This window comes from Cnephaeus nilssonii, assembly GCF_951640355.1.
Source record: "Cnephaeus nilssonii genome assembly, chromosome: 2".
NCBI lineage: Eukaryota > Metazoa > Chordata > Mammalia > Chiroptera > Vespertilionidae > Cnephaeus > Cnephaeus nilssonii.
In genome coordinates this window covers 102,120,128-102,146,643 of record NC_137073.1, presented here as the reverse complement: position 1 = coordinate 102,146,643, position 26,516 = coordinate 102,120,128, and the positions used below count along the sequence as shown (strand labels likewise).

The window sequence follows — 26,516 nt, the reverse complement described above, 5'->3', positions numbered from 1 at the left end:
CTTCATTTCTTATTATTTAGAATAAACAAGACTCAAATGGGGCAATGGCTAGCTTAGTTTTAGACTTAATCAGCCATTCTGAAAGATGACTGAATGCAGGCAGTTTATTGAAAGTTCAAAGATAAATTAGAATAAGAAAAGGATGATGACTTGCTGTAAGCTTACTGCCACCCCAACTTAATCTCAGATGACTCATCAATTTGGTCTCATTTGAAGCTTAAACCAAAGGTGCTTTTCTTTTCTCTCCTCTAATAATTTCTTTGTAGGCTTTGATGTTTTTGTAAATGGAGGCAAGCTTATCAGAGAAGTTCCAGAGGTGGGGGAAAAGGGGGAGCTTAAATGGTGCCTTGAGTGAAATAGATGAATTTCAATGTCTGTAGGAAGAGGCTGAGCTCTTGGGTATAAAGCAAAGCATATTCAATACCAAAGAAGGAATTCAACTACACTGGCTAATGTGCTCAAATCCTTTCTGAGAATCCTCATTTCAGAGGATTTGCCTTAAAATGTACTTTTCTCCTGAGATTTTTTTATGGTTCCCTGCAGACACCCCTAGATGGCCCTTTTTTGGGCATACATTTTAGCCAGTGCAGGGTTAGTGGCACATCAAAGGGAGATACGCTCACCTGGAAAGACAGAGCCCCGTGGAGAGTGTACATGCTCTGGGTCACAAAATGCATTTGATCTTCTGTTTGGGTTCATGTGTCTGAATTGGTTTCAGGCGAGCTTGTTTCGGTAATTAAAGCCGAGAGTTCTTGGCAGTTTTTTTCCTCTTTAAATTAAGAGGAATAACAAAACAGGCTCTTTCTTTTTATCAAACTCTACACGTGTGTAGAATATAATTATAGGTACTTGGGATTCCAGCTACTCATGTCATTTGCAGATAGCTCTTTATTGCCAACACCTTCCCCCTTTGTTCCAGTGTGTTTATCAGTGGGCTTCTTGGAAGACTACAGATATGATGCCTAAAGAAAGAATCTTGGTGACAGAAGTACATTTCGTATTGGGAAAAATTAAGTGTCTGCATGAAAAAAAAAATTTGTGCCTGCCATAAAACAAGAAATGCGATTGGGGAAAAAAAGGCCTCATTACAATAAGCTAGGGATAACTTTAAATACTACACTGATTAAGTTTTTAATCTCTTTCTCACAGAACAGAGGCCTCCACTGAGCCAAGAGCAATCTACAAAGGAGCAGAAGCAAGTAAGAAACTCCTGCTAGAACTAGAACTGCTACTATTCCTGTGGAGCATAAGGGCAATGGCAGCAGTGAACATTAACTCAGGGCCTGCCCGGCCCGCTGTGTCCCACGTATTGTTCTAAGTACTCTGTCTGTCTTCATTTATTTCTCAGGATAGTCCTAGGAGGTCAACACTATGATTATCTCTCTTTCATACTTGAAGAAACAAAGACATAGAGAAGGCAAATAATTTGCTTAAAGGATCCAAGCTAGAAAATGCACAACACACCCATCAGAGATAAAGGTAAACAGGGAAAAAGATGCTAAAAGGGTTATCAGAGATACCACGGGTGGGCTGAAAACCACACTTTCTGTGACCTTGTCAGTGGGTCCCTGCAAACCCCAACTTAGAGTTCCGTCCCACTTGGGTCACTTCTCAGCCCCCAACCTCCTGGCTCGTCCCAATCCTTGCCTCCCACTCACTGACTCACACCTCCAGCTTTTCCTTGAGAAGAGCACCTGCCTTTTGCCTGGCACTATTGTCACTGGAGTTCTGGAGCATGTTCACTGTAATAGTTGAAGGCTTGTTCTACAGTGAATATAATTAAACACTTTATGGATGACTCAGGGCCTCTGATGGGTTATCATTTATTTTTCTGTATGTTACTAATATTCTCATGAAGAGCTGGTTGCCCCACACGAGTGGTCCCAGACAGTTCTATTTATATGCATACAAAGAGCAGTTACATGTCCATCTGCCAAGATTGCCTATTTCCTTCTGCTTCCTTCCTTTTAATATACTCTCTAATGTCAAACAGTAGACGGAGAGCTTGGCGTGCTTCCTGAGAACAAGGCATGGGCTACATGACAGCTGTTTGCCTGGCTGAAGCTTAGTGACGCGAAGGGGCCAGTTTTCCACCTGTCCTGTGAATGCTTGCTTGAGGACCAGCAAGACCTAAATAATTTATCTTCTACCACAGACTTGAGGTATAAAATTATTTCTTTTATGGCACAGGCTTGTGGAGAGAAAAAAGTAAAAGGGCCTGAGAAAGTAGGGTTAAGGACATGGAGCAACAGCCACAAGTAAAGCTGAACAAGGACTCCTGAGATGTTGAAGGGACTCAGTAGAATGACATGAAGATGACTTTAACCTTGGAGGCCCTGGAGATAAAGCGGACTGGAGAGAAGACTTTTGGGAGCTTCCCTTATCTGACTAAAGGCAGAGCTTTCTGAGAAGGAAGATGCCATAAATCCTCTCTCTGGGGAACTTCCAGCCAAAAAGGAGATTGACCATTAGCACTGGGATGAGAAATCACATAAATAAACTTTATAGAAGATGCCATGCCCTTCATATGTGTCCCCTAAAAGCCCTATCCTCATTATCCTCCTACTATATAAACCATTATTCCTAGCTATTCAGTGAATTACTCAGATTATTGAGTATTCTGCATGCATGTGAATAAACTTTGTCTCACCCCCCCCCGTTAATTTGTCTATGAAATCTCACCCCCACTACCATCACTATATCAGTATGACCTAAGTTTATGGAGAAAAGTTTTCCTCTCAACAATATGAAACTAGGAGCTGGGTGTTCCAGGACATGCATGGTAGCCGGTGATGGGTTGTTCGAGAGGTAAGCTGTGCTCGGTGGTGCTGTACTAAGTGGTCTTTGGCTTTAGGGAGAGAAGAAACATGTAGGCAAGAGCAAAGAATGGGTTGAACAGCTATTGGCCTAGACTTGAGCTTGTGGTGGGTGGTGCTGTGTGACAGGAGCCACAGTGAGAGTGCCACAAGTCACATGGCCAGAGAGGATTGGCTCAAGGTGGGTTACCTGTGTGCACTGAAGACAGGGGTGGGGGGTTAACCTGCAATACAAAGTTGAGTGTGAGCTAGTTTCCTGTTTGCAAGAATGCATCACACCCTACATGTAGCATGGGGTCTTAGATATACCCACTCATGAGGACTGAGTTCCATGCTGGGACCCTGGACCATTGGGCCTTTGCTAGGTACATGTTTGCATAAAAATTAGATGTTTGAATAACAGCTCTCATTTCTGAGAATAGGTCCTTCACATCTCAATTCTATTTGTGGATCCTCTTTTAAGAATCTAAATAAATACCTGTCATTGAATCATAGCACCTAGTATGATGCCCTGAATATGGTAATCACTCAGTTAATGTTCACTGACTGAATTAACTTAAATTATTTCTGAAGAAATATTGACAAGGTTTGTGTAGAATAAATAAATTTAAATGAATCTGGGAAAATTTTTTATTCCTATTTTTAGTATATAACAGAGCCTGATAGTTCATATATTTCAAAATAATGACATCATTTCCTCTCCAATTTGCTTATGTATTTTAAATTCATGAGTTCATTGCACAATTTAAATGGCACTTGAGCCTTTTTTGGGGGCTAATACCCTTTGTAAATAACAATTTAAAGCTCAGTAAGACAGTATGCATTCATGAGATGAAATGGCTGACCTAGTAAAAACTAGCACAATTTATATGATGCCCAACCTTGATTGTGTATCAGAATCACCTGGGGAATAATGGAAACATGGAGATACTCAGGCCCCATGCTGGAGATCCAGACTCAAGAGGTTTGGCATCAGGTTGGGACATGTGTTTTTCTAAATATTTTTGAATTTGGTTCCATGCTGAGCACATCTCCGTTAGTTATTTGTATGGAATCCCTGCCTTGTGCCATATTGCTGTAGACATATGTCTATCTATATAATTATGCCTGTCCTTTAATCTGTGTTATAGAAAGTCATATGCCTTTGCCACATCCTTCCTCTAACTTAAATGCTTCCAAGTACAGGACAGCTGTCCCAGGACAGACATCGAATCCAGGAAGTGGCTTCATTGATAGAGCAGCTAGGAAACTAGAGGGAACAGGAAGCTTACATGGGGTATATTGATTGTTTAATGGGGTAGGTTGTGTGGATCATCAATACTACAGAGCTGGTCTCAGTTATGAGCCAAAAAAACAAACAAAAAAAAACCCCATAAAAATATGTTGGGACTTTGAAGGCAGAACCACCATGATTTTAAATTTCACATGAGTCATATTAATCTCTAAAAATGTCTTGGGACAAAAATCACATTGCTTATAAAAATGCCGGTGGCATACAGAGATCTAGTTATATATAAGATTAAGAAAATCATTCATTCATAGCCAACTAAAATTCAAATGGAAAAATGTATTCAATTAATAAGAAAAAGTATAGAAATTCTCTGCTTCTAATGTCTATATCTATATTTATATCTGTACCCATACCTATAAATAGAAATAGAATTGTAATTTTGTTGGGCCTTACCTAGGATTTCAAAAGGAGGAGAAAGCAAAAATATTTTTTCTGCAAAATAAGTAGAACTTGACTACAAGGTGTCTCTAATGGTCTTCTATCCATTAGATTTATATCTCCTGAAGCATTTGCCTCACCACAGGCTATTCTCTCACTTCTAAATGTTTGACAAAGTCTCCTGCCAAGACCTGCATACAGCTGAAAAATGGGAGATAAGTTCACTACCAGAGCATTTGTATGAGTGGTGTCAAGGGGAGGTAGCTACCCCTGCTGTGTTCATAAATGTACTAGCAAAGAAGCATTTCTATTTATTTTCATTATAATATATTCCATGGGTAAATAACCTGGAACTTCATGCATAGATCCCTAAAACAGTCTCTGCCACATGGACATCTGAACAAGACAGAATGACTAGGTATGCTATCCTGTTCACAGAAATTCATCTATTCCCCGGAGCACTATAGGAAGGGATGACTACACACACACACACAAATTACTTGACAGACGAAAATTTCAGCAGTAAAATGTGATGATGCCAAATAATGAGACTTGGGAAATAAAAGTAAAACAAATAATAGCCATCAAAAGAGTCTAGACCAGTGGATGGAAATCCAGACTGCTCATCTGATGGCCCTCTCACCACCCCCACCCCATGTTTTTTCCTGAGGTGGATCAATAGGCACGATGCCTCAACTGTAGTATATGCATAAGTTGCTGTTTACTATACTGAACAAGTAAGACAAACTTAAAAGTGCTTCACAAGATGACCTAAAGATAATTCTAAAATTATTTCACAATAGTTGTCCTACTTTCCAGTAGGGCTTACACAAAGAAACAACATTGTCTCTTGTCTGCTTTATTCAAAGGGAAAAAAAATTAAGAAGAAAACTATGTAAGAAACCTATCTTTGGCTAATGAGCCAAGAAATGCTTGTGTACCTGTGGCTAGGCATTTTAAATTAAAATCAGGCTTTCTGATGCTGTTTCTGTATTTAGAGAATTAAAATAATTGGACCATGACTTTAAGTATCTTTTTCCCCCCACTGATGCTACACCGATTAATATATCAGTCCTGAGCTTGAAACTAATATTTTCAACTTCCTACTGTGCATCTCCACTTTCATGTCTAATAGACATTTCAAAATTTCTGTCAAAAACCAAACTCCTGATCCTACCAGCCTGTCTCCTCTGTCAGGTTCCTATTCGCAGCACTTTGTACTCCATCCATCAGCAGGTCTTACTTCAAAATACTTCCCATACCCTTCTTCAACAGCTCTGGTCCAGCACAGCGTGTTCTCCTTTCCAGAGTCCTGAAATCAAGCCCTCACTGGCCTTTCTGCCTCCCTACAGTGTAGTCTCCAACCAGCAGCCAGAGAGGACTTTAGGTAATGTAAATCCTATCATGTTCTCCCTAGCCAAGACCTTCCGAGTCCTTATCCAGGCTTAAAGGCATCTCTCACGCACCATCACAATCTCCAACCTTCCCCTGTCTCCTCCATTGGTCTCAGCACTGTTTCTGCCACATGCGAAGATCCCTCCTGCACTGGAGTTTTTGCTCTTGCTGCTCCATGTGCCCAGAAAGCTCTCTCCCGATGGCTTAATGTCTGCCTCTTAATGTCTGCTTAGTGCCCATCACTCAGGATTTGCTTGGATGTCACCTCCTCAGAGAGGCCATTAAGCATGCTCTTGCCCTTGTCACTTCCTAATCCCTTAAGCTGTTTTATTGATATCCATAAGCAGAAGGTAAATATGGTTTGCTTTCTTCTGAAACTTTCCACCACTAGACCATTACCTCCAGGAAGCAGAAACTCTGATGCTCTCCTGAGATTGGCACACAGTAGGCACTCAATAAATACTGGTCAAATGAATAAATGAATGAAATAATTTCACGCCTTGGAAACTGATAGACAAGACAAAAATTATGCTAAACCCTTAAACTATCCAGTTATTTCTTATTACAATATCTTGGCAGCAGCATTAAACAATCACATTAGATTTTTATGGTATGAGAACTGAATTGTGGAACTTCTAGTCTGAAAGCTGGACTTCTTTCTATTTAATTAGTCCCGGGAAAGGTTTAAATCCTCTACTCATTGTCCCAATAGTGATACTTTATATATAGATAAGAAATTATGATCTAGCATAAAATTTGTACTGTAGTCTTAATGAGATTCAAATGTAATCCTTAAATCTTGCCTGGTGTTTCTCACCACGAGGGCGGCTGCTTTTCTCTATGTGGTGAGCTCCCTCTGGGGAACTGCAGCTCAGAAATGGTACATTGGAAATGGAATGTGAAAACACAGCACAGCTTCAGCCAGTTTGGCTAGTAGATAGAGCTTCGGCCTGTGGACTGAAGGGTCCCTGGTTCGATTCTGGTTAAGGACACATGCCTGGGTTGTGGGCTCAATCCCTAGTGTGGGTTGTACAGGAGGCAGCTGATCAGTGATTCTCTCTTATCATTGATGTTTCTATCTTTCTCTCCCTCTCCCTTCTCTGAAATCAATAAAAATATATTCAGAAACAAAACAAAAAATACAGCACATGCACCAGAGAAGCATGTTCCTCTACCGTCAACTGCGGGCCTGGGGGAACAACGCAGAGGTCATAGCTACCATTCCTTCATGGTCAGGATGCCCTGGGGCAGCTGTCTCCAAACTGGCTCCCCATGTGCCTGGGGCTACCTGAGGAGTTGTCACGGGATGCAGGGCTGGCTGGGGGTTTTAAGGGAATCCATTTCTACATCCAAAATTTTCCCATTCAGTCTGAAAACAAAACTGACCTGCTTGAAAACACCCCCATGTGTACTTTCATGGCCTCCCTTCTCTGACTGTGCAAAACCAAGTGCAGTAGCTCCCAGCTCTAGAGTGGAAATCGGCCTCTGACTCCAACCTAAGGCTCTGCAAAGTGTCAGTGTCTGGGCGGAGAAGAAAGCAACTCCAATGATGAGCAGTTCCTCTCTCTCCACCCCCTCCCCCGCTTCAATAAAGTGGTTTCCAATTCTTTACCGACTCCAACATTGAAGGAGAACCAAATCAAAGTGTCATTTAGTAGATAATTAAAAATAACTTCTGATAATGGATCCCAAAGAGATTTGGAAATAATATGCATAAGTTCAAAGAATCAAGTGCTATTGCTATAAGGAAAGATCTATTTCCTTTAGCTTATATGTGTGAGTGATGTTTCTCAGCATTTAAATCTATAAAACCCGAAAATTGAGAAATGGATGATACAGAATCATGTCCATTCAAGCACTAATATTCATTTTTGACTATACAAATTGATTGGAATGAAATGGCTCATCCATCTAAGGAATACATTTCCAATACAGCATTAATTTTTATATTTAAAATTTTAATCAAGATGTATGATACATGTTATTTTGATCAATTGCAACCTACTAATAACTATAGTAGTAACTTAATCCATAAGACAATTTTAATTTACAGTCTAATTCCATGAAATATTAAAAAATAAGTTTTTATTTGTATATATCTTGTTTGCAGAAAGGATGACCAATAAGAGATGTTGAAGCATAAAATACATCCATCCCTCAGGGAGCCTCAAAACAAAGGCTAACACCCGAAGGTCTTTGGGGATGGGCTCTGGTGATTCTAAAGTACAGCTGAGATCAAGAATTATATTTTAAAAAGTTCTTCACACCTGCTTTGGTTGCATAATAAAAATAAGGCGTGTAGTTTTGGTTTTACAGGTGCAGTGGTGGTGCTGCATTCTGGGTGCGGAAGGAGAATGCGGGGATGGCTCACCGGTCAAAGATGCTATGGTCCAGGTTATGCCCAATGTTGAATGATTAGGAAAATCTATGTATGACAATTGAAATTTGGTTTATGTAACCACAATGCTGTTATGCGTTCAACCTATTATGCGTTCAAATAAAACTCAGAAGTACCTAGTAGATGCCAAAACAGCCCTGTTGAGGGAGTCCCAGTAGCAAACAGGGAAGATCCTTTTCCTGTTCCCATGGGGCTCACACTCTAGCAAGACAGTAACAGTGCAACACCTATGGCCGCTGTCATCACATTCACACAACATGTGGTCTTGTCAGGGCTTTCAAAAACAAAACAAAAAACAACCCATAAAATTGATAAAGGTGTTCTTGTTCCTAAAGAGCTATCAGCTTGGCCAAGGAAATGAGACCACTCCCTCTGAAGCATATGGACTAACATGGGTCTTGTACACAGCATTCCTTACCTGCTAAATTTGGGGTACATAGACAAGGAAGATGGGTAAGGAGTGGATAAGAAAGGAGGTGAAAGGACAATTGAGGGGTGTGTGTGTCAGAATTGCTGAAGTGACGATGTTGGAAAGTGAGTGGTAAGAGCAGGGACAGTGGGGAGAGTGCCCAACTGGAAGGAAGGCTGTAAACTTCAATAGTAAGTAATGAGGATGGACAGAGAAAGCTCAAGTAAAATTATCTGAACAATGATGGTCATGCAGTGATCCAAACAGTTGGCAGCTGAGCTTCCCAGGGAGGGGGAGGGAGAGGGAGGGAGGGAGAGAGAAAGGACAGGGAGGGAGAGAGAGTGAGCTCCTAGACTCGGAAAACTGATACCTGGGCTCCAATGCGCAGAGAGATCTCTGGAATCTGTAGGCGCTCAGCTTCCAAGCCCAACTGTAGGCTAACACTGATCATGTTCTTGAAACATCTGAATTTAACTAAAGCTGCAACTAAGTTGAATTTAACTAAAGCCCAGATATAGCTAAAACATGTTAGATGAACTCAGCTCTCCACCTTAGCAATCTGACAGAAGAAATGGGGTGCTCCCCTTTTTTTGGAGGCATGTATTACCTACTTATGTCAATTCTAATATTTTAATACACAATGCCTGGCACAAGTAACAAATCCCAAGACGTGCAAAGAAGCAGGAAAAAGTGAACAAAATTTAAGAGAAAAGATAGTCAATATAGACAAATCCACAATAACCCAGATGTTAGAATAAGTGAATAGGGGCTTTATCTGTAATACATGTTAAACCATCTAGTGAATAAATGGACAACATGCATGAAAAAAAAAAAAGAACAACCATGGACAAATTCAGCAGGTAAATGAAAACGACAGGGAAGAAGTACATGAAAATTCTGGAAAATAAATATCAGAAATAAAAAATTTATATGATATGAAGATTAACCCTGGATAGAGATTTGAGACAGAGTGGAGGAGAAAAAGCCAACAGGGCAAAAGGGAAGAAAACTAGGGAAGTTTTATCTGAGAAACCACGATTTATGAAAATGTCAAATGCTGCCGGGAGGTTTGAGAAAGATTAGAAGAGAAACATGCCCATTCTAGGAAGCACGGAGACTCTTGGGGCCTTATTGAAAATGGTTCACTAAAAACAAATCAGGCAGCAGAGTGCATTTTGTGTCACTCACGTCATGGAAACACTGAATATTCCTTAATTAGTGTCCCATACGAAGGTCAGGGTGGCAACAGGTAGGGGTGGGAGTGCAGGAAGGGTGAGGGGCATAGTGGCCCAGGTAGGAAGCACTGTGTGTCCTGCGCCTGCCATACTTCAGGCTGAAATGAAAAGGTGACATGCGCATGAATAGTACAGATAATTGAAGAACTTCCTTCAGAAAGTTTCAATAAGACATCACAATGGATTTACTGTATAAGGATAGAGAAGAGGAAGAAAAGCCCCAAAGTTTCCATCCATGTCTATCCCTCAAAAAATGAACACGAGGGCGTGTAAAAATGGTTTGAGTATGTAAGTTGTAAAGGAGACGAGGAATTGTAAGTCAGTCCACGTTTTGAGTTCCAGATAGAGTGACAGAGTGGAGATGTCTTTGTATCGGGGAGTGTAAGTGAGAGGCCTGTCTAGGGCAGAACTTCCAAATCGTGTCCTCAGCATGGCACACATGGAAAATGGTAATACCAGTGATGAGTCCTGGGGCAGGGGCTGTGCCCTGTTGGAGGCCATAGATGCAGGGGCTCGGGCAGAAGCAGATGCTCTCCAGACCTTCCTAAGGGCGGAGGGTATTACAATTTCAGCACACTTGTGACCCATTCATGGTGTGCCATGTAGGGCATGCTGGTCTAAAGGAGCAAGTGGAGGCCTGTCCACTGCAGTATCCCCGGTGGTCGTGGCACACGGTGGCCCTTTGTAACTACTTGCTGTGGGAGAAGACTGTGGGTCATCTCTCTCACACACACCTACATCCCGACATTTAAGAGTAGCAAGGTCATTGTTTCAATGGACCTGACTCTCACACAGACACTGAGCAGATTAGTCTGTGGAGTTAATATTCAATTTAAAAGTTGAACACCACCATTTTCCATTTCATGGCTATAACTTTCCTTGCTGATGAGTAAATTAGATTGTTCAAGGCTCAAGGTGAGGACCATGGGCATTTTTTTATCCTCTGGTCTGTCTTTCATACTGAATACCCTCTAATGTTGACCGACTATTTGTGACTCCAACTTAAAAGCAACACATTGCACTTCACTGTACACGTGTACCAGCCTGGTTTGTACTGCCTCAGCTTCAGTTGCCTGTATGAAATCACAGGATGATAAAATTTGGGATCCAAAGGATATTATGTGCTTTAGGAAACAAGCCACTTGTCTGTCATCATTCCACTCCAAAGCCATTTATTTCACTGGACATTGTTCAAAGGCATTACAATATAAAAAATGAATAGGGAAATTTCATTTTGAATTGGAAAAACAGGCTTTCCTGACAATACATTTTCATGAAGTGTCTTGGTTTATAAGAGAAGAAACTCTTGAGTTTCAACTACGTTTCTTGAAAGAACTTTCAGGACATTTTTCTGAGAAGCTGTCAAGAGCTGCCTCTCTCCCCTCCCACCCCAAATCTCTTTGACTCCAGTCTGGCCAGATGAATAGACTGGCTTCTTCCTCTCCAGGATAAAAATCTGCTCTTGCTGCTCATGCCATTTCACAGGTCAGCCCCTGCTACCTGCCTTGAGCTGCCTGGATGCCATGGGGCTGGACCTCCAGGCCTCCATCTGCCTCCTGGCTCCCTGGCCTCTTGCCTGGGTTGGTCATGCCTCCTCTTCTCCTGTTACTGCCTCAGGTGTCCTCCAGGATAGAACCACTGGCCCATTCAATTTATGATGTCAGCCAGCCTACACCCCCTTTTTAAGCAGAATCCCCAAATACGGCCATCTTTGCCTGCCCTGTAATTCCTCAAGGTCCAGTATAATATGTTTAACCAAATGTAAGCCTAAGTAGCAGAAGGAGTATCCTGTAAACTTTTCAATTACTTTCTAATCCATTATTTTTAGTATCAGAGAGTGAAAAGAACAATTTCTTCCCACGATTACAAGTTTTGTTTTTTTGGCAAGGCAGGAAGATGGCAGTCAACACATAGAAGGAATATAATTTAAAAACATTATCCTGCTAAAAACCTCTTTTCTATTTTTAGAATCTCAAGATTTGGGGTATTTCATTTCTCACGCCTTCTTCTCTCTAAAGCTTTTCCTCTGAAACTGTTTGGCCAGGCATAAAATGAATACCTAAAAGTCAAATTAAAGTAAGTCATGTTTTGTTTTGTTTTTCCTCTCTCTTTTTTTGAGATATTTAAAAAGTCCTGACTCCGAATCAACTGGAAATCTCTCAGTTTCGCCTTTTCCCCAGATGAAGTACTTCCAAGGGGTGAATAATTGTCTCATTTAATAAAATAATTATTGGCTGCTCAATTTATTTACAAGTACCCTTCCCAAGGAATTTTTATCTGCCAGAGCCAGCCGCCAAAATTCCCCAACAGGTGTCTGAAGTTAATTAACGAAGAACCCATGGCTGCATAGGAAAGGGAGGCAGCATTCATGAGATTAGGTTCCTGGGTTTGGGAGATAAGAGCTTGAACATAGGAACTTAATCTGAAGATACCAAGTTTTGGCCAAAGCACACAGCTTTGCCACCGCCCACGATTTGGTTTGTAAAATCCAGTTATTAGAGCGGGCTGGCAAAGAGTGCTCCAATACATCAGCTTTTCTGGGAAACCAGGCTTCTTTTTAAAATACTAATTGAAATTGCATGTGTTTCAATTAAAACAACATCTGCTAGGGTCTGAAGAAACATGTTTTGAAAAGCAGAGAAGGTATGTCACCAAAAGGTCTTCAAACTGAATTAATAAAGTGAAGCTTTCATATTATTAAGAATGAAAATAACATACAGCTTCCCTGGGTTGTTCTGAGAAGCGTTCCAGAACCTCAATTTGTCCCCAGGCACAGGCAGGACTTTGTTCCCAGGATCAACGGGACAGGTAGAGAAGGTGCCCAGAGTCAACAGGACAGGGAGAGAAGGTACCCAGGGTCAACAGGACAGGTAGAGAAGGTGCCCAGGGTCAACAGGACAGGTAGAGAAGGTGCCCACAGTGCTATGTGATGAGTGGCCTGGGAGAGGTCTGCTCTCCAGAACAGGGTGCCACCGGCATGAGATGAAACAATAACAAAACACACACACGTCTATATTTTAACTGACGGGTGTGCCATACGTTGTTAGAGCCCCCTATTTCCTGGTTTTGCTAGGAGACACTGTGGGTGCAAAGTAATATTCTGAGTGCCCAAAGGATGATGACTGGGATGTGTTTCGATCCCAGGCTGATGAATTTAGACAAAATTTTGAGAAATTATCTCCTGAGTAGCATTTGGAATGCTGCTATATGATGATGGTGGCATCACTTTATTCCCCAGAGAACACACTCTTATGACTGGAGAATGAGTAAAAATGTATGCCGAAGTTTGGATGAAGATCAGTATTTACAGGCCTAGAATTCCATGGATATGCAGTTGTGAGAACACTAAGTGAAAGAGGATGCTTGGTGCATATATACAGTGGAATATGATTCAGCATAAAAAGAATAAAATCTTGTCATTTGCAACACATGAGGATATTGTGCTTAGTGAAATAACTCAGACAGAGGAAGACAAATAGCATATGATTTCACTTATAGGTGGAATCTAAGAAACAAAATAAATGAACAAGCAGGACAGAAACAGACTCATAGATACCGAGAACGTTTTGACAGCTGCAAGATGTGAGAAGGTTGGGGGGATGGGTGAAAAAGATGAAGGGATTAGGAAGTACAAATTGTTAATTACAGAATAGTCATGGGGATGTAAAGTACAGCATAGGGAGTATAGTCAATAATATTGTAATAACTATGAATGGTCCCAAGTGGGTACTAGGTTTATCAGGGTGATAATTTTGTAAGTTATATAAATGTCTAATCTCTGGGTTGTATACCTGAAACTAATATAATATTGTATGCCAACTGTAATTGAAAAAAAATATTTTAAAAAAGAGATAATGCTTACAAAGCAATGTAACCTTCAGAACAGAGTGGCTACAATGAAGGCTTTCTTCTCCAATTTTCCAAAGAAAAAATATACTTCTCACTAAATAAAGATATGGCATGTGTGGGGGTGGAATGGGGGGACAGGATGGGTAACTGTCATTCTATTGCCAACATTTTTTCCCCTTTATACAGCTTTATTTTCACTTCAAGACTACTCATTTATATTTATTTAAGAACATTTATTTATTTATTAAGATTTATTTATTAAAGAACATTGCCCTTTAAATATAACCAGCAATCATTGTAGAATAGTCAGATGGAATTTTTCATCTGAATATTTAAAACAGATTGTGGCAAGAGCTGGGAATGCCCTCCATCCCTCTAACCCCGTACTCCCAGAATGAATGAAAGGGGTGATTGAAACCCAGGTGAGGAGAGAGAACTAGCACTGGATTTACTGCTTAAATCATAACTAATTCCCAGGTCAAAACCACCCTTATTTTGTTCATGATTCCCTAGTGTGGGAAAGTATGAGATGGGCACTGCTAGGTACACCTGGAGATTTGGGGCGCCTTTATATTTTATCTCTCCTGGGGGGATTAACTGTGATTAGGAACCAGCTGACTCCCCTAGAAAATGGCCCCTCCCTAACCCCAGAGAGTCAGGCTCTGTGTTGTGTTCCCTTTGAGGTTGGAATGGATCAAGAAGGTATTGACTGGACAGAGGCTCAGCTAGCTGTCAATGTGAAAAGGTCAGGCAAATGGGAAGAATGGATCATATAATATGAACGTGCGGGGGCATCAAAGAAGGGTTCTTATAGGTCCTTCCAAATGTGGAGACTCAACCATCCAAATGAGAACAGAGACAGGGAGAGGGTCATGCAAAACAGAGAGAGTGAGGAGGAAGGACGGAGGCAAACTGGGGCAGGCCGGGTCCACGTGGCAGGGAAGGCCCTTCTCTGCAGTCCAGGGCGAAGTGTGGGCGTGGGGAGGATGCTTCAGCATCCCAGCCCTGGCTTGCCTACCAGAAAGTGTGGCGAGCAGCCACCACCCATGGAAGTGAAGGAAGGCTGCTCAGTTAGCTTTGCCAATACCACCCGCAGGGAGCAGCGGCTCTGCCAATCCTTGGCAAAGATTGAGACACACAGGAGAAAGCCTTACTATTTCCTACCCAGTCTCAAAGCCCTTCCAACACGGCAGAGAATGAGCTAGTGTGAGTAGAGTCCTGGACTTCAGTGAATTCCTAAGTTGTCCCTCTTTCCTCTACTCCCTGGATGCTGTGGGAAGAAGCTGAAACAGATACCCCTCCACGCCTTCCTCTCTTCATTTGGGGTTCCCCAAACCTCCCCTAGATCCATTCTTCAGAATCATTAACCCTTGTTATTCACCCCCCAGTGAATTATTGTAGCACATATGTACTGAGTGCCTGTTACAGGTGTAGCAAAGTCTCTAGACACTGTAGGAAATAAGAATAAATAGGGTACCAGATCCCTGCTTATTAAGTCATCGGGAGAAGTTGTGATGCATGCACATAAAAGTAAAAGACAATACAAGAATGAAACTACACAATGGAAACCTAAGATGAATGAAAAGATTTTTTTTATCAAGTAGGTGCTACCCCCCCCACCCCCCACTCTGAGTTCAAAGAGCAGCCCTCAGTGGGAAGGCCACCTTGTGCTGGGCATTGAGTGATGGGTGGAGGTCAGTGAGCAGAGACTGTGAAGGAGTGTGCCAGGGAAGAAACAGCTGCAGCAAAGGTGAGTGAGTGAGAATGATGGTGCAGACACTGATGTGGCTGAAGAATTCATGAAAAGCGTAGTTAGAGGTAAGAGGCAGTTTGGGAGGAGCTTGGACAGCGCCTCTTGGGTGACACCAAGGCATTCACGGAACAGATAACCTTACTGGGCAACGTACACGTGTGGTGCCTGCGTTCTAACTATTCTGATACAGCCGTTTGATTTTCTGTGCTGTCTGGAAATCCAGCAAAACAAAACAGCTCATATGAAATAGCTCTCTTCAGAGTTATTTGCCATGGATGAGTAGCCATGGGTTAAGGACCAATCTTGGCCAAGTGCTAGAATCTCCCCTCTCTAGTATTTATACTAGTATGTGCTGTATTTTTAAATTTTTATTGGAGTCTTATTTGGCTTGTTTTGTTGGCAGAGAGGGGGGCGGATTTGGCTAAAATAGATATCTACCATCTTCATCAGGAACTGTCAACCTGCTGAAATGTTGGGCAATTTGCAGATTGGTTAAAGTGATATAAAGTTGTTTTCCCTTTTCACTGAAGTGAATTATTACCATTATTTTTTTTTAAATAACAATTTGGCTTGTTTTGTTGGCAGAGAGGGGGGCGGATTTGGCTAAAATAGATATCTAAATAAATTTAAAAATACAGCACATACTAGTATAAATTTTTGAATGATGAGATGACACTTGGAAGGATAATTAATATTTTCAGAAGATTACAAAAAAAATGTATGGATGTTCATTAAGCTGGATGACTGCACCAAGTCACTCAGAACACAAAGATCTAGCTATAGACTCACTGCCCGCCTGGTGGCAGGGACAGCTCAGAGGCATGGGAACAGCCTGAGTGGGACATGGGAGAGGCAGAGTGTGATGTTCCTTTTGGTGCTACTAAATGATCCTCATTAGAGCTGATGAGGTAGGGTGATGGCTGTTCAATAGCTTATCTGGAGTTTTCCTGATAACAGAGTCGAAGGAAGATAAACCATTCGCTGACCTGAGTGTGGTAGCAGCTCCTCTCTCCACCCCAAACTAAAAGAATGATCTAAGGAGAGATATAATTTAAAACAAACCCCCAGAACCAGTGATGGGGGGGAACTGGATTCCTTCTGACCTCCGGAGCGCCTGCATACGTCTGGTAAACCTCGGTAGGAAAATGAACTGGCTTTTGGACGATTTTCTTTATTAGTATAAAATCATTTTCTCTGGTTGTTTTATTTAAGTTGCTTACTTAATGCTTTGCTGATTTGGAATTCATTTCAAAATGATGGTCAGATAGGAAAATATTTAGTTCAGTCATTTGGCAAATATTTATGACGTTCCTACTGTGGATCGAGGGCTGCTCTAGGTACGTGGGCTACATCAGTGAACAAATGAGACAGACTTTTCTGCCCTTCATGGGCTTCCATTCCAGTGTGGGGGGATGGACAGGTAACCAGGTAAATATATAATATGCTGTATATTAGAAGGTGATCAGTGCTTTGGATAAAAATAAAGCAGGGAGAAGAAGAGTTGGTGGTAGAATGAAAAAAATGGAGGCCAGAAAAGGTTCTGCTGGGAAACTGGCACTTGGGTAAAGACCTGAATGGGATGAGAACTGAGGCGCATAGGCCCCTGGAGGAGGAGGATTCTAGCCAGAGGAAACAGCAAGTTCAAAGGCCTGAGGCAGGACTGTGCTCCATCTTCTATGGAAACCATAGTGACCCAATGGCCTCAGCAAAGTTAGTGACAGGGAGGCGAGAGGGTGAGGTTAGGAGAGGGACAGCAAGCTGCATCATACAGAGCCTTCGTTTTACAGTGAGAGAGATGAGGAGCTATTGGGAGTTTTGAGTGGAGAAATGACCTGCTCTAAGGTTTTAACAGGACACTCTGGTTTCTGCATTGAGAGTAGCTGTAGGGGGCAAGGGTAGAAGCAGGGAGACCAGGCCCAGCTGGTGTGGCTCAGTGGTTGAGCATCGACCTATGAACCAGGAGATCATGGTTTGATTCCTGGTCAGAGCACATGCCTGGGTTGTGGGCTCAATCCCCAGTAGGGGGCATGCAGGAGGCAGCTGATCGATGATTCTCTCTCATCATTGATGTTTCTATCTCTTCCTCTTCTTTCCTCTCTCTGAAATCAATAAAAACACATTTTTAAAAAAGGGTGGGTAGGGAGACTAGGTAGATGGCCATGGTAGTAACCCAGCTGAGAGATGATGGGAGGTTGGGGAAAAGCAATGAAGGTGAGAAGTGTCAGATTATGAGAAAACACAGAAGGAAGACCAGATTTGTTGATGGATTGGATATGAAGGGTGAGGAGTCCAAGGAGTCTGTAAGGTGCCTGGCCTGGACCACTGCAAAGACAAATTGACATCGCTGTTGTGGGGAGACTGTGGAAGGATTGAGCTTGGGGAGAAGATAAGGAACTCAGGTAATGAGATGTTATACTTGAAATACCTGTTAGATTTCCAGTGGAGATATTGGACAGACAGTTGGACACAGAGATGTGGGATTCATACTAGAGATATCTATTTGGGAGTTGTCAGAATATAGATGATCTTCAACACCATGAGGTCACCAAAGCTTTGAGTGAGATTTGGTAGAAAAGAGAAGATGTAGAAGTTTATTGTTTTGTTCTTGGTTCAAAATCATTGCCACTTTCTTTTCAGTATGTAAAGTTCTATGTAGCCTTTTTCTATTAATTCACCACTTTGATACATTATTTAAAGTAAGAGAATTAGCAAAGGTCTTTCTTTTCTCCTAGATAGAATACAATGGTGTGCTTTTTAAAAAATTTTAAATGGTGTGTGTTAAATTCTGCTTTTTTTAATTCAAGAAAAATGCCATTGATTCCATAAAGCCCATGACTGAGATATTTTCACTCCTATATTTAAGTGATTGGCTCCCTTTCCTGTCTGGTGACATTAGATAGTAAAGGCTTAATTGAACACGGGCAATATGGAGCTCCAAATGTTCCTGCCTCAGACAGAGTGCTAGATAACTGGCTTCCGAGGAAGAAGGGATGCCTGGAAGCTAGAAAACCAATTAATAGTTCCCTATTTTGTTATATTTTAATCCACCAAAAGAAATAAAACACGCAAACTCACAATACCGAGTGGTGAGTATCCAGGCAGTAGACTGATTAGCTATTGATTTTTCCTTCATTTTCTAGAGGAGCAGCGGGATTTTATCAGAAACAACTATGTACAGAAAAGGAAAGCAGGCAGGGAGAGAGTATCTTGACCTTTTGAGCTAATGGTCTAGTTTCAGTACTTTACAAAATCCACAAATAATATTTAAATTAAATTCAAACATAAACATCAAATTATGTTTGTTTCATGCTTTATAATGTACTGCAAGTATAACAAATCATTGTATGTATTAGAGACAGATTTGAAGTCTGGTTTCCTTGTAAATAAATACATACTGCACAAATTTGATGTTTATTGGAAGATATAATGAGTATTATGAAATGGCAGGAAAAAAATTGCAAAGGGCCTAGTGTGCCACGCTCAGGAATTTGAATAGCAAAAATGAACCAATGTATTTATGTAAAATTTGGACCCACACCTAGTATTCCAACTGCCCCAGAAATAAAATCTTGCCCTTTGGCCCACTCACCTACCTGCTTTCTCCCAGATTCCCAGAGGCTATATACCCTGAGCCTTTGGCATGGGGGGTGGTCCAGCTCCCTGCTGCTTGACCTTCATTGACACCTGTTACCTGCATTCAGTCTTGCCAGGCTTCCTGTTGCACTGACTGACCAATGAGCCTTCTGGAATGATCTCTTTGATCCAAGATGCCTACATTAGGAAGACTTGTGTCTCTTCCCAGGTAGGTCTCTGTGGTTCCTTAGTTCTCTAGGCATCTATCATCCTTGGCCTCCCATCTTGCCACTGTAAAAGGCGGGGCAAGGAGGCCTCTCCAGCTGGGCTCCTATCACTCACTGCCTCAGGCACACGAGGTCCCATGAAGGCCTTGAAGCCTCTGGCTTGCTTCCAGCTCTTTTAGGGGGCCTTCTGCAGAGGCAGCTTCTTCAATGTAGATGCTCTACCCCTCAAATATCCACATGGCCCAGTCTCACCTCCTTTAAGTCCTGGCTCAAATGTCACCTTTCCAACAACTCCTATCCTGACCTTGAAATCCCATTTAAAATCACAACTCCTATGCTAAGTGAAAGAAGCCAACACAAAAGCTCACATATTCTATGATCGCATTACATGAAACTTACTCAATAGGAAAATCCATAGAAACAGAGCACACATTGGAGAGTGCCAGCAACTGGAGGAGGAGAAAGTGGGGGTAACTACTCAATGGGTACAGGGTTTTCCTCAGGGCGATGACAAAGTTTTGGAATTCGGTATCAGTGGTATACTTTGAAATGGTTAATTGTATGTTATGTGAATTTAACCACAGTTTAAAAAATGGCAACCTCACTAATTACTGTCTCCTTTACCCAGGTCTATTTCCCCCCTAGAATGCTCCTAACACACAATGGGATTCATGTGTGCATCTTGTTTATGGTACATCTCTGCTCTCCCGATGTAAACTCCACAAGGGCAGGCTTCCTGTCTGCTTTGCTCATTAATGTAATAATCTCTGGACCTTGAACAGGCCTCGGGCAACGAAGGTCATGATACATATTTGTTGCATATCTAGACGAATGTCTGACCTCTTTAATGTTCATTAATAAAAGATCCTATTTCTTGAATACCAAATTAAAGAAAGAGGATTCAGTAAACAATGAAAGAGCCAGTATGGTCTCATCCAAAATTAATGACAAATTCGAGAGGAGAAGCTAAGTGGGATGGATCCCATTACAATTCCTGCTCACCACACGGAAAACAAAGAGCTTGACAGGGATTTAAAGGATCGGGAAGATGGTATCTAGTGCTGAGCATAGTTTTTAATTTGCAAGGATTAGAAATGCCAACAAACGTTGCATTTTCCTCTGAATTCTAAAAGATAATTCGGGTCCTTGGATTTAAGCTAGGAGAACTAGGAAAAAACGTGGCCCCTAATAAGTGCACTATTTCTGCATGCACATATGTTCTGCGAGTAGATTCAATCACATGGACCCTGCCAGGAAATATTTTCATTGAAAAACTGAGACACTGTGAGAGAATCGGAGAGAACATACCAATGAGCTCCTTATTTCGGACGTCCAGGGCCATGTTCCGGAGCGCCGTGGCCACTGCGCACACCACACGGTCGTTATCTATTCGGAGCAGCTCCACGAGGATGGGCAGGCCTTTCTCTTTCCGGACAGCGGCTCGGATGTACACTGACCACTGCGAAAAGGTGAAGGCAAAGACCTTAGGAATGGAGGCGGCAAACCCTAGGAGCAAATAGCACGTACGAGTTTTCAGACTGTCCTTTGCACGAACCAAAAAGGTTGAATTATCAAGACCTAATTGTAAAATAGGTTGAATAGGTTAGACATGTAACTAAATGTTTTCACGTTATGTTTTGCGTTCAACATATGGTAAAGGTTTCAGGGTGAGTCAGCTAGCCACATTTTGCTTCTCTGGTACCAGTGTTTCCTTTCCTTAGATTGGAAAGCCATTTGTAGCCATTTGAGTGATGTACATACTTGATGCTTTGAGATGTGAAGGTTTGGGACAGAAAGGGGAGCTACTGACATTAAGAGGAATAATAAAATGAGCCCTGGAAAAAGTAGAAAATGATAAAAGATTGAGTTAGGGTGACTGGTTTAAAAACAGAGATTTAATTTGGAGGTGGGGCACAGAGATGAGTTGCCAAACATATCACCAATAAGTTCTTTGCTGAAAAATAAATATTAAATAAGTCAGAAAAAGGTAGGAGAGGTAAATATGACATTAAAAATCAATAGTAAAAATTATAAACTAAAAAAACATTTTAGATCAAAATGTGTTGTGTCTAGGGCCATAATTCCATGTGTAATTTATAATGTAAGATATATAATTTGTTTTGGATTGGTGATTATCTTAATGAAGCACACCTAATCTTACTATTGAAATGTACTTGCAATATTCAGAATGATAAAGCATTCCAATCCATGTCACAGAATGCAGGAAGGCCCAGATTCTTCAGACATTTGCATATACACTTTATACTATTTTATGGTGTTCCTAAGAAGAGTGTGCACTATAAAAACCAACCCATATAGGGTTTAATCAGTCACATTTTCATTTAGGATATAAGAAAATGACATTCATGACAGGAAGTTTTGGATTCTGTGATTGAGACCTCTGGGGGACCACCAAAGGTGGAACAAAGTCCCCAACCCCCCCTCCGGGCCCCTCCACCCCCCTTCCCCATTGGGGCAGACACCCCAGAGCTGGCTCTCACCTGTGGCAGGCAGGGAGCCCCCTCTGGTAGTGAACGTAGGGCATACGCCATGCCTGCCACATCCTCAGCCCAGCCCTGCATGAAATATGAGATTAAAAAAACACACAACTTCATCCCATCCTATGTTAGAAGTCACATTCACATAGTTTCTTATCACCATCAACTCGTCCCATAATCTTTCCCTTGCCCCCACTCCTGAAAGCCTGAGGGGATGGGAAGCAGCTAGAATCACTAAAGCATCTCTTGATTGCGATCAACTATTTCACAGACCTGCTCTCATGGAGCAGCAAAATGGGTGATCAGGGAGTCTTAGACATGGAAAAACATCCAGGTTTGAAAGCTGTTTCTTGGAATTTGTAGGGAGGTGCTCTGTGAATATAGTACAGAACCTCCTTCGTGTCCGATAGAAATTTTATTCTCAATTTGAAATGCTGAGACACGATTTTCATCTACCACCTCCACTATACTTGTAAACCTCTGGTCTCCAGGGCCCAGGGAAACATGAGCTTATGCAGCGCATGCATTGTTGGGTTTGTCTTAAAAACTAAGAAGGGAGCTGAGAGAAAGGAAGAAAACGGAAATCAGAATGTAGGCTCAATGTTTACCAATTGTGAGATGAACATCAACAATTGATTTTATACTGGGGTGATATGCTGGCCCTTTGGGAGAGAGTGGCAATATTCTTGAGAACTTGGGCAGGCGGATGCATGGGGTCTAGACATGGCCTCTTTCCTGGCACACCTCATTCCAGCTCAGGATGCTGGATGTACATTAGCTACCTCTTCTAATTCCCCAAGACGCTGGGAGGTGACAGTATTCATATTTATAGATGAGGAAATCGAGGCACAAAGTTGTTAAGTAGCCTGCTCATCAGGGTCAACTGTACCCCTGACTCCCAGACCTGTTACTCTAAATCTGCTTCTCTTTATGATGCTGACAATTTTCCCTCTTCTGCCAGCATCTCATTCTCTCTCCCCTAATCCTCTGTGCTCAGTCCCCCAGACACTGCCTTGCTCTCCCCTCCATCCTTCCAAACATTGATAGAGAAGAACTTGGCCATATTTGAAATAAGCCAAGAAGGGAAGTTTATGATTGTATCATTTTAGAAGTCCATCTATTATATCCTGCCCATGTGGGATGGAAAGATGATTTGGTGTTTGGAAAATAATAAGAGTCCTTCAGCTTTGTTGAGAGAGGCTATCTATGTTAAAGATATACCTTTTGGTATCATAAAATGGTCAACAGTGGTATGTTCTCCTTAAGTGAAAAGGGATAACCAGACAACAGATTTCAACTCATATATTACAATTGCTGCATAGAAAATAACTTTTTTTTGGAAACTTTTGTACATGTATGAAAAATTCCCAATATCAGTTTAGAATAAGACAACTCAGAATAAACTACTTACATTTACTCAAAAGATGTTGCAAGTTTCCACAAGATTTCTTGACATGCAAAAATAGGTGACAGTGATGCCTTTTAAGTAGCACCCAAACAATTGACCAGTCTCAGAGGTAATGTGTAACCAAAGTGTAACCCACCAAAAAAGAGTAAACCCCAGTTAGAGGTGGAAAGGAGAAAGTCACCAGACAAAGTTGTTGGGAAATGAGGTATGAGGTATGTTTTCAGGTACACTCAATACAGAACCATGATGTTCCTATAGAGTTTTCCAAAAGAGAAGTCAGTTGCCTTGGAATCATCCTCTGTGGTGGTTAGAGGTGCATGGGTTGCCAAGAGTTTTGTCATCTAAACAATTGGCATAAAAACATAAACAAGAGAGAAACGTGTATCATAACCCATTGTAGCTGAAGTGAAAATCTTTGGGCAGAATGAGAGCACTGTGCACTGAGCATATGAGTACAGAGAGGGGAGCTATCAGACATGGACCAGGATGCTTCTGAGAAGAACAGCCCATGCGTGGAAGAGAGGATGCTTGATGATTCAAGAGGATGAGAAGGAAGAGGAGTAGGAAGGGGCGGGGGAAGAATGACAAAGATAAGATGGAGAAAAAGGAACTGGTCCAGGAGAAAACAGCACAGAAATGTGACCCAAATTTCTCTCGCAGAAATGCTTTCCCAATGAGGACTTCAGGAGAGGTATAAGCCCTCAAAATAATCTCAACTATAAGAAACATAACACTTAACCAAATGCCAGGCACAGCTCTATTTTTTTACATGCATTAATTCATGTAATCCTCATCTTGTCCCTGTGAAGTATGTACTAGTGTTATTCCCACTTTACCGATGAGAATAGGGAGGCACAGCAAGGTCCCTCGGCCTGCAGCTGCTTGACCAGGTCTTGAACCCAGGAAGCACTGCCCTAGAGTTGATGTGCTTAACTACCATTCTCTTTCACATCTCCAAAAGACAAGTGTAAATTATATACATCTGCAATCATAGATATAATTCTTTGCAAATTCACCCATTAATCTTGGTCTAATAACTCATGTTATTACTTTAGTGTTCCATTAACTCATTCGGCTCTCCTCTAAACTTCTGAGTTAAAGACCCTTTGAGTATTGTCAATGGAAGTCCTGGACATTTCAATTTAGCCCTGAGAACAACTAAGCTATGCTCAATTCAGCATCCTTCTTGTGGCTGTTGACCATGTCTCTAGGGATGAGTCTCAAATTTCTCAGTTCTCTTATTTTTTATTCATTTGGGCCACATGGCAGAAGATTCTGTTTTCACTACATCTATGTTGCTATTATGTTAGCTCATCAAATATTAAAAATTAATATTCAAATACCTATTTAGTCTAGATTATTTTAAAAGTAAATGAGGAAATAATAGTCTTGAGAGTCGTCACGTTTTAGGGGAAAAGTTGACTAAACAAAGATATCTAAAATGCTTGGCTTAATAGCAAGTGCAGATATATTTCTACAGTTCAAATCCTGGGTTTTCACAAAGTTCAATTACAATAGAAATAACCCATAAATGTGAGTTCAAAGAACATTTGGTCACATTTTTACAAATCTTTAACCTACTATATCCAATAGTTTTATCATTGTACTGTAAAAGAGGAAAAGGTAACTGAATTCCATGCTGGCTGTGAAAAACATTTATCACTTTGCTTCTGTCACAATGCTATAATGTTTTTCTGATGCTCATAAACCAAGTAATGAGGTTTTTAAAGTTTAAAAAGTATTTAGGGCCATTATGAAGATGTGTTTGCTAGTCAATTTGTCACATAAAAGGACTGTGCATGATCTCCCCATAAAGAGTAATTATTGTTTTGGAAGATGAGGTCTATAAAAAGCAATCTCTATGCAAAATACTGGTGTTCTACCTTCACATTTCTGCTTTTTTTTGGGTCATAAAAAGTTAAGGACACTAAAAAAAAGTCACTAAATTTCAACAGTTGCTATAAAATCACATTCTTGGAACTCTAGGTTTCAGATAGTAACACTGTCTATATGAAAATTGAGGCTATTGTGTATCCTAATTTAATCTTTTACTTAACTTTTTTTTTTCTTAAGTGAAATCTTTTTTTTTTAAAGTAAAGATTTACTTATTTCTTGTATGAGTTGTTCTCAGTCATTTAAAAATTAAAACAATTTATCAGTGTTTGGCTTAATGAAGATTTTCTCAAATCATCCCTATGGATTATCTTCCCTCCCCACATAATCCTTTACCATTTAATATGGTAAATTAATAAATTATACAACAGATGATGATAATATAATTGACTTTCATGCATGCCAGTGTATTTGCATTTTTATAATAAAGCTCTTATGGAAGCACATATATTTGTAACTATACTCTAATATTCCTTAGCAGTCCCTTGCTCTGCCTGAGGACCATTCCATTTGACTAAAGTTACAGTATAAGGAAGGTTAGTGCTTCTTATAAGTAAGGTTGCCATTCTGAGAGTCAAAATTCTACTTTAATCATTGGGATGGAAATATTTCTAAAATGATTTCTGTCTTTTAAAATTACTAGTAATAGTTTAACATTTTCTTCATTGCAGAGGGTCGGCATTATGATTATCAGTTATTAGAATATATGCAACAGCCTAGACATTGAATGGCCTCTGGCAGTTTTCCTCTCTTGCATCCTTGTAGTTACTTTTTGTCTTTTGTCTCTTCTCTTTGCCATCATGGTATTAACTCTCCCTTCTTAGGCAGGTCTTTATGCCTGTTTATAAGAGGCACTCCTTGCTTTTTTAAAATCTGATGTGGACTAGGAAATCTGATGGCCATAGTTGTTAAACTCTGTTGAAGATACAGAATAATTTTTGTGACTTCATCTGCTCCTTATTAGTCTCTACTCTATTAGTAATGGGAAAAATTACCAAATAAATGTCTACTCAATATGTGGGGATACATTTCACACTGGGGATAACTGTGCTGAACTAATGGGCAGGTTTATGTACTGAAAACAGTCAGCAAGATATTATTACCAGAAAATATTGAAAAAATTGTGTGATACTTCATCCATAATTCTTATTTTATAATCCAAAGTAGGAGAGAATTTTTGAATATCAAAATAGCATAAAATCTTTAATCTTATTATTTTCTTATTCCAAGCACCTAAAGACCCAGACATACCTCCGCAGCTCCCCTAGCTGACCTGGTTATGACACAGAGCCTGGTAATTTAAACAGAACGTTCAACCTGCAGGAACTGTGGGATTGGGAAATGCTATCAAAATCTGCAGCCTGCAAAGCACTGATGAGTTTGGAAACTGAAA

At 40.9% G+C, this 26,516-nt stretch overlaps 1 protein-coding gene across 2 annotated transcripts in view; it reads right to left on the bottom strand.

Moving 5' to 3' along the window:
• CTNND2 (catenin delta 2) overlaps positions 1–26,516 on the bottom strand; it is a gene marked incomplete at its 3' end in the record, with an annotated part of 782,663 nt that overhangs the window by 64,827 nt on the left and 691,320 nt on the right. The window contains exons 16-17 of one of the 2 annotated variants that reach the window (XM_079800721.1): positions 21,826–21,900; positions 20,633–20,783 (exon numbers count right to left, since the gene is read on the bottom strand). In XM_079800721.1, coding sequence (XP_079656847.1) covers positions 20,633–20,783; positions 21,826–21,900 — 226 coding nt within the window. The remainder of the gene's footprint in view (positions 1–20,632; positions 20,784–21,825; positions 21,901–26,516) is intronic. The other variant, XM_079800722.1, reaches the window with a different exon arrangement.